This window comes from Lissotriton vulgaris, chromosome 9 (genome assembly GCF_964263255.1).
Source record: "Lissotriton vulgaris chromosome 9, aLisVul1.2, whole genome shotgun sequence".
In the NCBI taxonomy this organism is placed as follows: domain Eukaryota; kingdom Metazoa; phylum Chordata; class Amphibia; order Caudata; family Salamandridae; genus Lissotriton; species Lissotriton vulgaris.
In genome coordinates this window covers 147,014,444-147,030,251 of record NC_141697.1, presented here as the reverse complement: position 1 = coordinate 147,030,251, position 15,808 = coordinate 147,014,444, and the positions used below count along the sequence as shown (strand labels likewise).

General features: G+C 42.1%; 1 protein-coding gene across 1 annotated transcript in view; it reads left to right on the top strand.

Moving 5' to 3' along the window:
- Positions 1 to 15,808, top strand: part of TYRO3 (TYRO3 protein tyrosine kinase) — a 456,471-nt gene that overhangs the window by 425,743 nt on the left and 14,920 nt on the right. The window contains exon 18 of the mRNA XM_086937235.1: positions 5,114 to 5,250. Coding sequence (XP_086793361.1) covers positions 5,114 to 5,250 — 137 coding nt within the window. The remainder of the gene's footprint in view (positions 1 to 5,113; positions 5,251 to 15,808) is intronic.

Sequence of the window (15,808 nt, the reverse complement as noted above, 5' to 3'; positions counted from 1 at the left end):
TCAAGAGCTCAATGGAGAATGATGTCACAGTATGTCTCAGAATGCCAGCTGACATCAAACAAAACAGAGGTCTTATCGTAAAATACTGGTCGCGAACTGCAACTTGTAGTTTTTCCACCAATAAGAATTTCTAGGAACCTATTTACATACTGATAGGTCAGTTCTTAATAATCCAAATTGTAGTCGGTCGAAATCTGACCTACCCCATGATTATTAATGGAGTAGGTCACAAACTGCCTCTCACTCTGGTTGGAGGCCATCACATGGATGGTGGTCTATACCATGTCTGTGGTCATGTTTCAATAAAATATATATATGTTTTCATTAATGGAAACTGGTCTGCATTTAAAAAGAAAATTGTACTTTTTTTGTTTAAGAGTTTCCCCGGACTATTGCTCACTCCCAAGCAAACTTTTATTTTAACCTTCGATCTCCACCATTGCAGCTATAGGACATGTCGTGACAATTGCCACGTCATCGGCATATGCTAGGACCTTAAATTGATAATTTTGCATCACCACCGGGGGAATCCTAGACCAAGCTTCCAACATTCTTAAAAAGGGCTCAATGTACAATGAAAATAAGAGAGGAGAGCAGGGGCCCCTGCTCTCCTCTCTTATTTTCATTGTACATGCATTGGCTTTGTCAATGCTTGCAGCAAAAACATTGTTTAGAAAAGGAAAAGAAAACGAATTTCTAACTATTGGTGAAACAGCAAGCACATATCTTAACTCCATGGCTGCTATGCCTTTTCCCCCTCTGTGCTGAAAATTCTTTTTTTACATTGTTTTTTGACGAGCTGGGCTCGTCATCAGTGTTTGAGGAGGCTACACCATGACGAGCCCAGCTCGTCATGAGTGTGGAAGGGGTTAAGGTATCTCAAAAATGAACATTGTATTAAAATATTTTGAGTCCTTGTAAGCGGTTTGGTTTAATTTTCAAATGCTTAATATGCAGGAAAACTCAGAACAGAATAAAAAAGACCTTTTGCATGCACTACAGCTAGGGCTCTGGGTTAGATCGAAGCGCCAAAGCACAAGCGGAGCCATCAAACGATGTGAATCAGGTAAAAAATATGACCAACATCTTGAGGCCGATTTCTAGTTTGCTAGGTGGCCTGTCAGTCCATCAGGGTGGTGGCGGACATTACAACCACCACCCTGATAGACTACTGTCCCCCAAATTTAGGTATCACAGCCGTCCCTGAGTGATCTCTGTGCCTTAAGAGAAAATTCCATCACACCATTTCCTCAGAAGGCACTGCCAGTTTGGTTTGCTACTGTCTTTCAGGTGGCCACACACCAACCCTATTTTTTTTTCAGAAAAAAACTCCTAAAGCAGGAGTTTGTTTATGAAAAACGTCTGAATGAATAGTGGTTATTTATTTATTTATTTGGTACTGTTCCACCAAGTTTTTCCAGGCGGTAACGGAGAGAAAAAAAAAACACCATCTGACCATTCACTCTAAATAAGGTGGGTGGTCTGATATTCTTACTCCAATGGGCCCTAATTCGTCAGCCATCGGAGAAAGCTTTCTGGGAGTAGAGGCAGTGGGTGCACTGGGGTCAGAAAAAGTAAGGTTCGCCCAACTCTAAATAGAAGGCAGGTGGGCTGAGTGTTTGGATGAGGTCATACTCCACCACGTGTGTGATGAAGTATCCCTTTGCCAAACTCTAAATCGGGTTCTTTAAAATAAAAAATAAAAAATATTCAACATTTCTCAGTGTCTCAATTAAGGGCATACAATAATATCACTAAATTGAAAGAAATATTTTATTTAAAATTGAATCATTCAGGAATGTCTCCATACTATGATGTTGCCACAAGTTACCAAAAATGTCAGTTTGTCATGTGGGTCATAAATGTGAAGCAAGAATATTTTATATTAACCACATACAAATACGGTTCCGTAGACCTCAGATTCTGTACTGAATTACTTGAATGTGCTCTCAGCCTGGATAGTTAAGGAACATGATACATAGTTAAGGAAAGTGATGGACTATGTATTAGACACTTGGATAAAGTGGGAAAGCAGGGATTTGAGTGTCAGTGGTGGTCCGTGCAGGTAAGCATGGCGGGGCGAGAGGGTGGGCGTCGACAGATGGAATAGGGAGAATTAAATAAAAAATTTCTATACTGTCGTTGGTCGACATCCACCACCCCCCACCCGCTGCACCACCCAACCCCGCGCTTACCTGCACAGAACACTGCTGATTTGAGTCCTGGGTTGCATACTGCGCCTTTGAGAGACTGTATGGTTACATTTTTCTATTTTCTATATAACACCAAAGGGCAGAGTTAGCATATGGAGTTCAGTAAATACACTTCATCACACATTGTCAAACTTACACTATACTCACACATATACATGTTTGTAGTCCTAGGTTTTTGCTAATTATTTAATTGCAACTCGATGTGTTACAACCTAGCCAGCACTAACATTAACATAAAATATCATTTCCTGACTTCCCTTACCCTGCTGTCGTGACATACCAGACGCCTTTAGGAGAGGCTCCTCACCTCAATGACTGCCGGAGGTAAATAATCAATAAAACAAAGGTCTCCTTGTCGCCACAGAGTTTGCTCCTCAAGTTACAGTGCTTCAGTGTGACCAAGGCGATGTGCAAGCTGGCTTTGGACAGACATGTTCTAGTTTTCACTTCAAAGTCTAAAGGGATGTGGGGACATTGTCTGCGCCTTCCTCCACACTCCAAAATCTGGGTGGGATAAAATCCCCACGGTGCCTATGCCAGTGCAAAAGCAGTGTTATCCTGAGAAATCATGTAACCTCCCTGTGCCTTTAACCACAAATTTAAATAATGCCGTCTAATTGTAAATAAGTAACTGGCGATATAATTGCATCTTTCAAATATGCAAGCCTCCACTTAATAATGATCTGCTTTTTTGTGTCCCATCGGTAGCCTCTCAAACCCCACAATAATGTATTGTGAAATGTCCGGCAAATGTTCTGCCCTCTGACTCACTGGGGGCAGCTGCTACCCTGGTGATCTCAGCAAGTGCCAACCATGGAGAGGGCACAGTAGCTGCCACATAATGAGAGTAAAAACAAGGAAACGATGACCAGCGCTGTTCAAGGTTGATGGCTTAACAGTACTGTGGCTGAAGTAAGGTCCTGCTACCAATGCGGAAGTTACAACTGCCAGCAAAAAGGCTTGCACATGTCTGCACCCAGCATTACTGGAAATGACTGTGACTTGGTTAAAAAAAATGCTGTACCCCTTGCTTGAATAAATGATGCTTTATCCTGACAGGTCTGTTCGGCCTCAACTAGTCCTGGTACGTCTCATATTGTGAAGCGGGTGGCTATGAACCGGATGTGCAGCAGCCTGCTACCCGAGTGTCAGCTCATCAAGAATAGGGGTAGGAATTGGTGGAATTTGCAAATCCAATGCAGGATTTCGGCCAAATTCAGCCATTGGCCGTGTGGCAGATTTGTTTCCCAAAACGCTCAAAAAATGCCAAGATTTGGCATCTCCTACAGCCATTTTCTAACACGAGCGGTTGTGGGCTGTCACGAGTGGTTGTTGTCAGAGGGCTGATTCTCAAGTAGATTTCCTACTGCTCAATTAGATTTTCTACTCTGACTGCAGCAAAAGCAACTTGAAAGGCCAAGTGCTCTTGCGTACAACATGTGCCAGTCGCGCTGATTTGTAAGCGCTGCTCACGCTACTGGTACCAAATTGCAGCATGCATATTAAGCCGGTTCTTTGGCTGAACTCTGCAGGATTTTGCGATTTTTATGTAACTCAGCGAGGTCCGCCCATCCCTACAAAGACCAGTGCTGGCCTGTCAAGGCAGGTGGAACTGCTTAATGGCTCCAAGAATAAGTAAAATTTCCAATAGTACTGTACTAAAAAAGTTATGCTACGTATTTCTAAGAGCATCCTTAAAGCATTTTTGCCAATTCTGTTCAGCATCTCTAGAGAACATATTTTCTGGCGAGACTGTCCCTCAACAGGAAAAAAGAAGAGAAAGAAAAAAAAAAGTGTGATGACATGTATGTTTGCATATATTATGAAACAGCTGTTATTTTGTATATATTTTTCATTACCATTCCAAAATGGCAGAGGCCATTCTTGGAACTGTAAGTTTAAACAATTTTAACGTAAACTCTTGAAGGTGCATTTGGAAAGAGGAGAAGTCAGGCAGTAAATTGCTGCTGCTGGGCATGCAATTAAAAAAACACGTTTTCTGGGGGAATGAGTCTCTTGTGAGCAGACATTATGTGAAGTTGTATAATTTTAAGAATTTCGTGTAACTTCAGATATTCTTCTAATTCACAAAATAACTGAATTTCGCCAGCATAATTAAAATATCTCCCATGCCTAATCCCAACACAGAAAAAACTGCAGTTTTTATCAGTGTTATGATGTCAAGAAGTCAAGAAGAGAGTAACTGGTTTTCAAATCTGATATTCGATTGATTGATAGGCTTTATTTCGATATGTAAAAATATCATAAAAGCTTTACATATTATTTAAAAAGGCACAATATTTACAGTCACAATACAAATATATAATCCTAAAAAGGGCAATATTTACAGCAAACACAGTGTATTACAAATGTTAAAATAAGGTTTGATAAAACAAGAATTAAATTGCCAATGAAAGCCTTCTTAGTCGAATCAACCAAAACCACTTTAAAAATTTAGACACAACACAAACAATCAAGGATGATGTGTCAGACATTAAAATACGAAGTGCAACAGTATGCTGGCGTGTTCCTAGCCGTCTGCATAGAGGTCTAAGCCAACGCCTCCTCGGTGCCTGATAATCGGGACATTCGAAGAGAATGTGGGCTACAGACTCAATTCGATTGGGGCAGAGTGCAGAAAAGGGTGAGAGATAAGAGGATTTCCATCTAGAAGTCAGTTCGCCTACTGGTAAGGTCCCCACTCTGAACTTAAAGTACAGAGCGGATATCCATGCTGATGGCTTCCTATGGAAGCCGCACACTACAAGAAGAGTATAAGTCATTTGAAATAGAAATACTTATTCGGAAGGCAGCTTTTGAGATCTGATATGAAGCACAAGTCTTCATATGGAGGGCAGAGATCCTTACTAACATTGTCCTGATCTGTTTTCCTTTCTTAGTGGGCGTTTGGCATCACCATGTGGGAGATCGTGACGCTAGGGCAAACACCCTACGCTGGCATCGAAAACTGCGAAATCTACACCTACCTCACATGTGGAAACAGATTAAAACAGCCTCCTGACTGCCTGGATGATCTGTAAGTAGCCACGTCGCCACAGAATAGTCCTCTTAGATCCCACCAATTGTGTGTGTATGTAACGCGGTTTAAAGACCAGAAACTAGAGCAGATCATGTTCTACTTGCATAGTTGATGTTAAAAAAAAAAAGATGTGTTTTGGGTTACTGGAGAAGAGTTGTGTTTGTGAAAAGAAGTGATGGACACTGGAAACAGTCCAGGAGTGCCCAGCATTTTATTCTGGGACTTGAGCAGTGCAGGCCAACCAGATTCCTGAGGCAAGCAGCTGCCGCCACCCCAGGCTACCATTCAAAGCAAAGGAGTCCAAACCTCAAGCATGAATGTGCTAAATGGAAGAAACTCCCAAGTTCCATCTCCAAAATACGAGCAGTGAGGTATCGAGAATTGAGGGGAAGCATCATTGCCTCCCAAAAAATGGTCTGTATTCAGTTATACCTTTCATTTGACTGGCAGGTAGGTACAAATGTTTCATAGTGCATCATGTGCTAATCCATCTTTGTTCTTCCTTTGTCAACCAAATAAAAGGTATCAGTAATCAAAATCTGCAGATATTTTCTTGGAATGACACACAGGTACAACATATTATTCCTTCCACAGAAGAAAGAGGTTTGAAATGGGAATTCAAATTTTTATGTTTTGTGAAAAATGTATCTTACTGTGTGCAGTCTGGTAAACTGGCTTATTGGTCCTCCTTTAAATACATAGGATCAAACCCATATAAGAAATGCAGTTGCTGCAAATATTGTGTGTTTAGGACCCCGAGCGAGTTCAGTGTTTGTCACCTGAGGCCCTAGGAGGAGGACATCACGATAGGTCTGCAGATGTAGATTGTGTTCCTGTCAGTGCAGACCACATTTCACACATGAAGCCCCAAAATGTACATTCTTCTTGTGGAAATGCTTATGTTCTGGAATACATGGATTATAATATAAAATTGTAAATGTCCTCTTCATCCATGGTGATGGACGTTGGATAGTTTGTTGTTTTGTTGTCCTTTTAAGTTGATTTGTTTTGCGGTCTAGTGCTATTTTGTTCTAATGTGTTGAAATCATCTTTTGTGCTCTCTTTTTGTGTTGTGTTAGAGTATACTGTAGGTATTTTGATATTTTTGTGTCGTTAAGTTATTTGTGATGTTCCTGTTCTGTTGTCTTTATCATGTTGTATTATTTACTATTTTTTGTGCTATTACGCAGTGCTGCTGTGGTGTTGGCATATTCAACTTTGCGGCCAGAACTTTGTGGTAGTTTGTGATATATAATGTTGTGGCGCGCTATTTTTTGTGCTGTTTGCATTGGGTTGTACAGTTGAGTTGTGTGTCTGTGTTGTTGTCTTGTTACTATATTGTAATGAAATATTGGTGTGTTTTGTGGGCATTACCATTGACTGGCATGTGACAACGAATGGACCAATGAGGGACCAGGAAAATTCCCAATGGTTTCATATATACTTTTATGGAAAAAACCCATCCTCTTTATTCAGTACTAGCAGCCCGTCCCGACGTTGTCCAGGTATGAATTGCTGCCGGCCAGTAGTATATTGTTTTGTAGGATTTTGTTTTGATAGCATTTCTTATCTGTGACAGGCCTGTGAAACGCTCCGATTCACAGTGCACTGCTGATGCACTTAAGAGTGCGCTTTCAGTAGTGTGTGAACTCGAGTTTCCCTACTTTATTTTTCCTTACAATATTATATTGCGCAAACTCGACAACATGGCATGAGCACAATTTACATTACAGAAGTACATGTGGCGGGAGGTGTGTCTAAAAGTGTATGTCGGTGCTGGCCATCAATGAGAGAGACCTGTGAATTTTTCAAATGGGTGGTGAAAAAATATGAGTATGTTGCTGGAGATGTGGGCCGCCGTGCAACCAATGTACTTACCGTGGAGGGTAAACACCCATTATTCCGCAACTTTCTTTCCGCATACCATCACTCCGCATACTTTCATTACAAAAGTACCATGACTCCGCAATGCCATTATAACGCATGGCATTACATTTTATATGCTTTTACCACGCATACATTTACAACGAAATTCGTTGTAAATGCATGAATGGTAAAAGCATGTTTTTTTAAATGTTTGGATAAGGTAAGTATGGGTATAGGGGTATATGTTTTGGGGTACTGAGGTATATGTTTTGGGGTGTTTGGGTATTTTAAGGGTTCAGATATAGTTTTGGGTTATGGGGTACAGGGGTAGTTTTAGGGTTCATGGCTAGGTTTGGGTTTTGGGGTACAGGGGTATTTTTAGGGTTCATGAGTAGGTTTGGGTTTTGGGGTACAGGGGTATTTTTAGGGTTCAGGGGTAGGTTTGGGTTTTGGGGTTCAGGGGTAGATTTGGGTTTAGGGGTAGGTTTGGGTGTTGAGGTACAGGGGTATTTATAGGGTTCAAGGCTAGTTTGGGGGTTTGGGGTACAGAGGTATTTTTAGGGTTTAGGGAAAGGTTTGGGTTTTGGGGTACAGGGTATATTTATAGGGTCAAGATGGGTTAGTGTTTAAGGGTATTGGGGTATTTTAAGGAGTAAGGGTGGGTTATGATTATGGGGTGCAGGGGTATTTAAAGGGAGCAGGGTGGGATTAGCACACGATATGAGACCTGGCATGAAGGGTGGAACGTACCACACGGCTCCAGCATTTGTCACGCCCCCAGCACACGCCCACAGCACAACGCAGACACGCCCACAAGGGACTACTTTGCTGGCACGGTTCTTTTACCTTTTAAATGTATATGGTGGGCGTCTGCATAGCCTATGTCCTTCTGCTGCAACTGCCCTTTCCAACGCTGTATTGGGTGTTGTGATTGGTGCTGTGGTTCCTGAGATTACCCGCCTCAAATGTTTGGGCTCTCTCTTTATTATATTAGTATGGATCATTTCGTAACCCATATAAATGATTAATTGAAAGATTGTGCCACGCTTTTAAATGCTCTCTTGAAAAGATTTCCAATTATTGTTCTTTTTTTGGATGAATTTGTTTCCCCAGTTCAGGGCAAGAAGGAAAATATGTGGCCTGCAGTACTGGTTGAACTCCATGCTGTAGTACAGTTATATATAGAAGGTGTGCGTTTATAAAGGTTAGATACATTCACAGCAAAGGTTCAAATACCAACCCACAATGCTCTGTGGCAGCGAAGAATCATCCCAGCAGGTGTTAGAAGGGCACGCATGCCTTTCCCTGCACCCACGTTATTTAACTTCTGTGTATTACAGACACTCCTCACTGAAATGTGTGATCTGCAGCCAGTGTCCAGCATCCTTCAGAACATGCAGACCTGTATTGTTCAATGGCTGCTGCTCTTGAATTTTCTTTAGTTAGAGCGATTTATTTCGGTCTAGCCTGAATAATAGTGCCAGAATCTGCACTGGCTATAAACAGCCAATCGGGGCACAAAGTATGGCACCCTATGCATCAACATTCACAGGAGCTCAGAGTAAGAAAGCATTAATTTTAGAGGTGAAATAACTATTTGCCTTTGGTGTGTGATAGACTGTAGAACACTTCCCATTAGTCCTTTACCCGTCAGCATCACATCGCAGGAACGCATCTAATAGTAGGTGCAGATGCTGAATCAAAATTATAAAAGCAGGCTGCTAAACAAGCACCTGTATATGGAGCACCCCGTTTGGAAAAAAGAAATAATAACACAGTTAATAGGAACCATGCCCATACAACTTAACAAAAAAAAACAGAAACGTGGAGAGGTGGAGCAAAGGGGAATGTCACCCACATCTCGAGCAGAAGAAAACAAGGTGAGCTGCACCAGGGAGGCGCGCCTTGGAGCCAATCCCATCTTTTTACAGGTTGTGGGTCGCCTTCATGGCTGTGCGGCAGTGTCTGCCACTCATCCCTGTCAAGCCGGAAAACAGGGAAAGGGCAAAAGATAACAAATTAAGGTAAAACGAGTTGGAGTTGAAAGAGTGTGATGGAACACAAGAGGTTGCGAGACAAGGAGTACCCCACTGTAAAGCCTGTACTATTTTTGTCTGAAGCACTGGAATGCCAAACCATTGGCAGTTACCACTCTAGCAAGCGGACAGGGTATTTATTTGTAGCTCATACACCTGTATTGGAGTATCTAGTCATTCATCTGGCAGTGCATCATCCACAGTAAATGAGGCGGCAATAATCCCAGTCAACAGTTTTTCAATGGTAAATACTTTTCCATATGTTTATGCGAGTTATTAAATGCTCACATGTTTCCGTGCTTCCACTTCATATGTAGGGTATTGAAATTTCAGAGATGAACACTCTAGGACATTATCTATGGACATTCCCCATACAGCAAAGTCTTAGTTATGAACAGATAAGTGACGGGTGGGTGGTGCTTCGGTTGGTAGGGCAGAGTCCTCCGAATAGATGGATTCCAGTGAGAGTGAATTTCTTCCTAAACACAGCCATCTTCATGCAGACATCAAGACTTGGCAAGGCTGTTGAGTTTGGGGTCTTGGAACTGGAAGTCTGAAAGTGTGTAGACTGCACCCTGATAATTTTGCCTCATTTCTTCTTCTGTCTTTATTATGCTTTACCAAATAATACTTTTATTGGATACGAGTCTCCAGTGAAGGGAATCCACTGTAGATAGTCAGCCGTTCTTCTAAGTATTCATTGTTTGTGCTCCTTCGATTTTGAATTACACCCTCTAACATGAATCCATGGCAGCAATTTCTAGTTTTTTTTTTGTGGGATCTATTTTTTCTGTACTTGATTTTGAGTCCTTTGAAGTTTCTGCATTTCCTTTCTGGGTAACCCATTGGAGATGATGTTCACATTCTCCAGTTGGGACAGCACAAATACTCTCACATCTTCCAGTTGGTGACTGGGTTGCAGTTGCTGAACATCTTAAATTAAAAATGTGTTTCTTTTGTAGAAGTAATTTTAGCCTTGATTTTAAACTTTTTATGCCAACAGTAGAATTGTTTGCTGGACTTGCGGTCATTTGAAATTTGTCATATTTCAGTTTGCCCCCTTTTCCATTTCCAGGCTCTCACTTTTAACCCAATTAGGCACAGATAATCCTCCCTCATCCAATATAAATTATGATTTAAAATCTCAATGATGTAAAACTCTCAGAACCACACGTGATAGTTAACTGCGATTTCTAGCAATTTTTTGACATGCTAGCTGCGGTCACAAAGAAAGGATTGTATCTGTGTTAGAGTTCGACCTGATGGTTGCGAGATTTTTGTCCAGTCTTAGGCAGTCGAAACACTGAGTCAGATCAGGGCTGCTGGCTGACTCTTGTCAATTACAGCACTAGATTCTTCTCTGCCATCAGCCAACTACTTCTCCATCACTTAGGGACATGGGGGAATCTACAGCACAAATTGAAGTCGTGGGAGAGATTGTGGCTTTTGATGATATTCTATAGTCGCCTCATTTTCCTTGATCTTATAGGACTGCAGTGGATTAGAGATGTGGACTGAGTTAAGTTTCTAAAGATGCTGTCCAAGCCTTTGCTGGGTTGTGGAGTTTGGAGATTGGGATGGACCAGTGGCGTAGGAAGGGGGTGCAATGAGTGCGGGCCGCCCCGGGTGTCATCACTGATGGGGGTGACAATATGGCAAAAATATTTGTTTTAAACACATATTTTTGCCATTTTGTCAAGCAGGGAGTGGCAAGAAATTTTCCGCACCGGGTAACACCTGACCTTGCTACGCCACTGGGATGGACAATTTGTTTGTGCGACATTGGTATTTTCACACATTGGCATTTATAACTCTCTGGCGAGAAACTAGAACTGGATTGAACTATCTGACCAGTATCTTCCCATGAGATGACATGGATAGTGAGTTTTTTCCCCCAGAATGGGGAAGTACCTCATGGACCTGCGAGTACAGAGTCTGATTCTGTGTGTTTCCCCCTGTAATGGGGGGAAATAAAGGCGCAAAGTACAAGTAGGCTTTTTATATTGGGTGTGGGGGGTAAGGGGGAGGTGGGAGGGCAGAGGGTCTTTAACTTCATCTAGTGGTATCTTTTTCTGCTCCCCCGCTGCTGCTATATGCAAGAAGATGGGGCAGGCACAGCAGCTTCCCCCAGCTCTTGCTGCTCCGAAGTACACTATCAGGTATGGAGTTTGCACATCTGATTATTCTGAGCTGGGAGACACTGGAATACTTGCAGTTGCCCAGATCGACATCCCTTCTGAGGAGGCCACTTCAGGCAATGAGGTCATTATGTATAGCCTAATGAGGTCCATAGTGTATTACTAATGAATCAATGTAAAATAGAATCTCACTCTGAAATAGTATTACTTCACAGTCACGTTCTCTATTGTACACCAGATTATCAGATCATCCATGCAGACATGCTGCAGAAACGCAAGATCTTGATTGTGTTACATTATTCTTGTATCCTAATGAGTCCTTGCTGCGCAACTCTACGCAGCCTTTTCCGGGCGCAGTAATCCACAAACGCGGTAGTATAATCTGTTAGAAAGCGGAGCTTGGAAAATGGAGGAGGAAGAACTATTCTTTATAAGGAGACCATTAACATGTCACAACTAATTGTTTCAAATGTTAATTGTCACATCGTTGGCAAACAAAGCTCCTATACCCCAGTACTGCTCGCTGACTCTGACAGTAATCTGTCAGTGAATCTTTCCAAGAAGACTACCTGAAGATTCCATCTGTCTGGAGGAAGCTGCCAAATATAATTCACATTAGAGGAATCTGTTTTTGCAGATGATAGAGGTTTACACTCTATTTTTTTATTTTATAGTCCGCTTATTTTTGTGTAATACAGCAAGGAATGGTTTTGGACAGTATCACATCCTCCTGCTCACATTGGGGTGGCATTATATATATATATATATGTATATATATATATATATATATATATATATATATATATATATATATATATATATATATATATATATATATATATATACACACACACACACACACATACATGGGAGGTACAGATTTGATTCTACTTTGGAATTTCAGTAAAACTGTAATACATTCATTAGCAGAAGAAAACTCAGTCATAAGATTAGAGTCCTCAAATGTATGCTGTGACATATTTAAAATCTGTTCAAGCAAACTTACATCTTTATGCAGTTTATTCGGAGCATGAAGTATTGTTAAATAAAATGAATCGGGGTATTCCAACCATAGTGGGAGCCTCGGTTCTTAAAAGGCTTTCAAGTCACTAATATGTGGACATGAACGCCGGTCGACAGTTGTTCCGTAAGCTGCGGCATTGGGGTCCTGTAGGTGCAAAAGCATTGCCACTTGATTATTAGTTAATAGTAGGTGGATGCATAACTTGTATCATTTATACTTTCTCAGTACCAGTGTGTGACAAAATTCGAAAAGATTTAACATAATTGAAGGAAAGGAGATGTGGTTTAGTGACTGAGCTGCCAACTTTGGTATTTGGGGACCTGGGTTCCAAACCTGGCATTGGCACTTCACTGAATGACTGGGCGAAGCACGGAATCACTATGCATAAAATTACAGGATGCAATGTAAATGCAATGCAGTAGTAAATGTGAGAATCAAATATGTGAAATCCCCAGTAAGTGTTCACCTTCTATAGGATGCCCACTTCCTTCCAGGTCGCTACTGACACTGTTTTCAGTTGAGTACTTTTTTGGCAGATAATAATAACCGACATTTGTAAAGCGCGAACAATCACCCGTTAGGGTCTCTAGGCGCTGGGGGCCATCGGGAAGATTAAGCGAGCAATTGCCCAGAGTCACATGGTGCTGGGCTAACCTGCCGCAGGAGCCGTTGATCGAACCGTGGTCCCCAGATTCCAGCGTCAGTCGCCCTGGCTGTGGCGCCACACCTCTCCCATGCTTACGGGTCTTGTAGTGTTGTTTTGCGTGCATTGAAAGTAGTAATTTATTGGTAAAAAGTTCTGGATTGTAAGCAGTGTATGTAATGACATGGCCGCGCAAGCACACAATCAAGACTTGTCTCATCTCCTAGCCCTCCAGCTAGGTTTGCTGAGCCGCAGTTGATACATTTGTATAGAGAGAAGAAATGGTTTCCAGTTCCTGGAAGCATAAACAGAGAAGGTCCTTCCTTGTGTTTTTCTTTCTCACTCCACTGGGTCCCCAGTCTAGTGAGTCTTTGCTCGGAGTTAAGCGACCCTCTCCAGACAGTGAGGCAGCGTGTATTGGGCACTCTCCCCGGGCTTTTTGATGGCTATTGCTTTGTGTACATGAAGATTTGAGTAGTTTCGGGACCCATCGGTGTAGCCAATAGCATTGTCCATGGTCATTTCATGACTTAAACTGTCACCTTTAGGAGTGCCAGAAGGTATTCGGGTATCAGAATGCCCATGGTGATCCTGAACCCAGAATTAGGTTTGCTGGAAAATGAGGTTGCCAGGAGTATGTGAGGTACTTTTATTAAACCAACAATCTTGCTTGTGACAAAAGGCATTGAACAGGGATATTCCACCCTCCCAAAGGTTGTGTGATCAAATTTCTAGTTTCTTTGATGAAAAAATATCCACGATTCAATAGGGCTTTATAATCAACCTACTGCGGTCCAATGATACGGTGGTGAATCCGCCTTCAAAAGTAGGAACCAGGAAATTACCCTGGTTCCGGCTCGACAGGTCATATTGTCGTGTAAATCAGGATCCTCTAAGGATCTTTGCCCTCTGTCCATTATGCACAGTTATTGACATCATCAACCCTGTACTCAATAAAATTCTGAGCCCCTCATTAAACAATGTGGAGGTTCTGCCTGATTGGAAATTGGCAGAGGTCAAACCTCTGCAAAAAACTTTATCTGATCCCACAATATTGTCCAATCTTCGCCCCATCTCACTTCTCCCCTTTCTGAGCAAAATCCTTGAAAAATTGTTCAACAATCAACTATGACTTTCTTAGAAGGCACTAATAGTCTTCATCCACTGCAGTCCGGCTTCTGCCCAGGGCACTCCACGGAGTCTGTATTACTGGAAGTTGCTGATACTTTGAAATTAACCTTGAATGCAGGAAACAATGCAGTGTTGATTTTATTAGACTTATCCGCTGCTTTTGATACTATCTCTCATGACATCCAGCTCCAACCTCAAACATCAAAGATTGCAGGATTTCTCAAAATGTCCTGGCTGGATAAAATCCTTTATGGAAAACCGTAGACAGTTTGTCTTGTGGGGTCCTTTTTTTATCCCCAGAAAGTAGTGTGACGTCTAAGGTCCCACAGGGCTCGACTCTTACCCCTTTATTATGTAATATTTACATACATCCCCCCAATCATTCTGATCTCAGCCTTTGGGATTGAGACCACCTCTTATACGGATGATACGCAGCTCAGAGCATCCTGGGGCTCTGAGACCAATTTCAAAAATTGTCTTTACAAAGTTATTCAGTGGATGCAATGTAATCACCTACGCAATTTAATAACCTAAAATGTAACACCGAAAAAATTGAGATCCAGCTGCTCGGAAAAACCTCCTTTGTGCCAGCCAAATGGTGACCACTCTCGCCCTCCCCCACCCCTCTCCCCCTGTGCCCACCAAAAACCTTGGAGTGAAATGTGATGCTTCCCTGTCCTTTCGACCTCAAGCACTTTTTAAGTAGCCGGTGTTTAGGGGAGTTTAGGCTTGTCCTCTATTTCAAAGAGGGCATGTTGGCAATTGGGGACTGGATGGCCTCCAATTGCCTAAAACGTAATTCCGATAAGACGGAAGTGGTCATCTTTGGACAACTGACCCCAGAATGGTCCTCTGTTTGGTGGCCCATGTCCCTTGGACCCCCCCCCCCTAAACCTGTCAGTAAAGTGAGGAACTTGGGAGTGATCTTCGACGACCGCCTCAATTTTCTCCCACATGCCAATCAAATTACTTCCTCCGCCTTTCATAAACTAAGACTCATAAAGAAAATCCTTCCCTTCCTCCCCGAAACGGCCGGTAAAACCTTGGTAACTTCTCTGGTATTGTCCACTTTTGACTATTGTAACGCTTTGTTCATAAATGCACAAGCAAGGGTCCTAAATAAAATGCAAGTTATCCAGAATTCAGCAGCCAGGCTCCTGGGCAGAATTCCTAAATATCAATCTGCTACAGAAACCATCAGATACCTACACTGGTTACCCATTAGAAATAGGATTAAGTTCAAAACCCTCTGTATTGTGTACAAGGCTCTGCACAACCAAGGACCTGCTTTCCTCACACAAAATCTGATTCCTTACTGTACCCCTAGATCGTTACGTTCTTCCACTCTAAATGACCTAATGGTCCCCCGTACCAAATCGGTTTCTTGGGGAGACAGAAGGTTCCTGGTATCAGCCCCAAAACTATGGAACACTCTGCCTCACTCAATGAAAACAAGCCCTTCACTCTGGTCATTTCGTAAACCGCTAAAAACTTGGCTGTTTAACAAGTAAATTCAGACCCTCCCCTCTTTGGAGTATATACCTGCAGATATCTCAGCACCTAGACGCCCATGGGCCATTGTTCGCGCTTTATAAATATCACTAATAAATAAATAAATAAATAAATACAAACAGTGTGCCTTGTGCGCGCATGGATATAGCGGTGTTGGTTGATTTTGAGGCAATGATGTGCTGCTGATGCATAGTGTGTGCAAAGT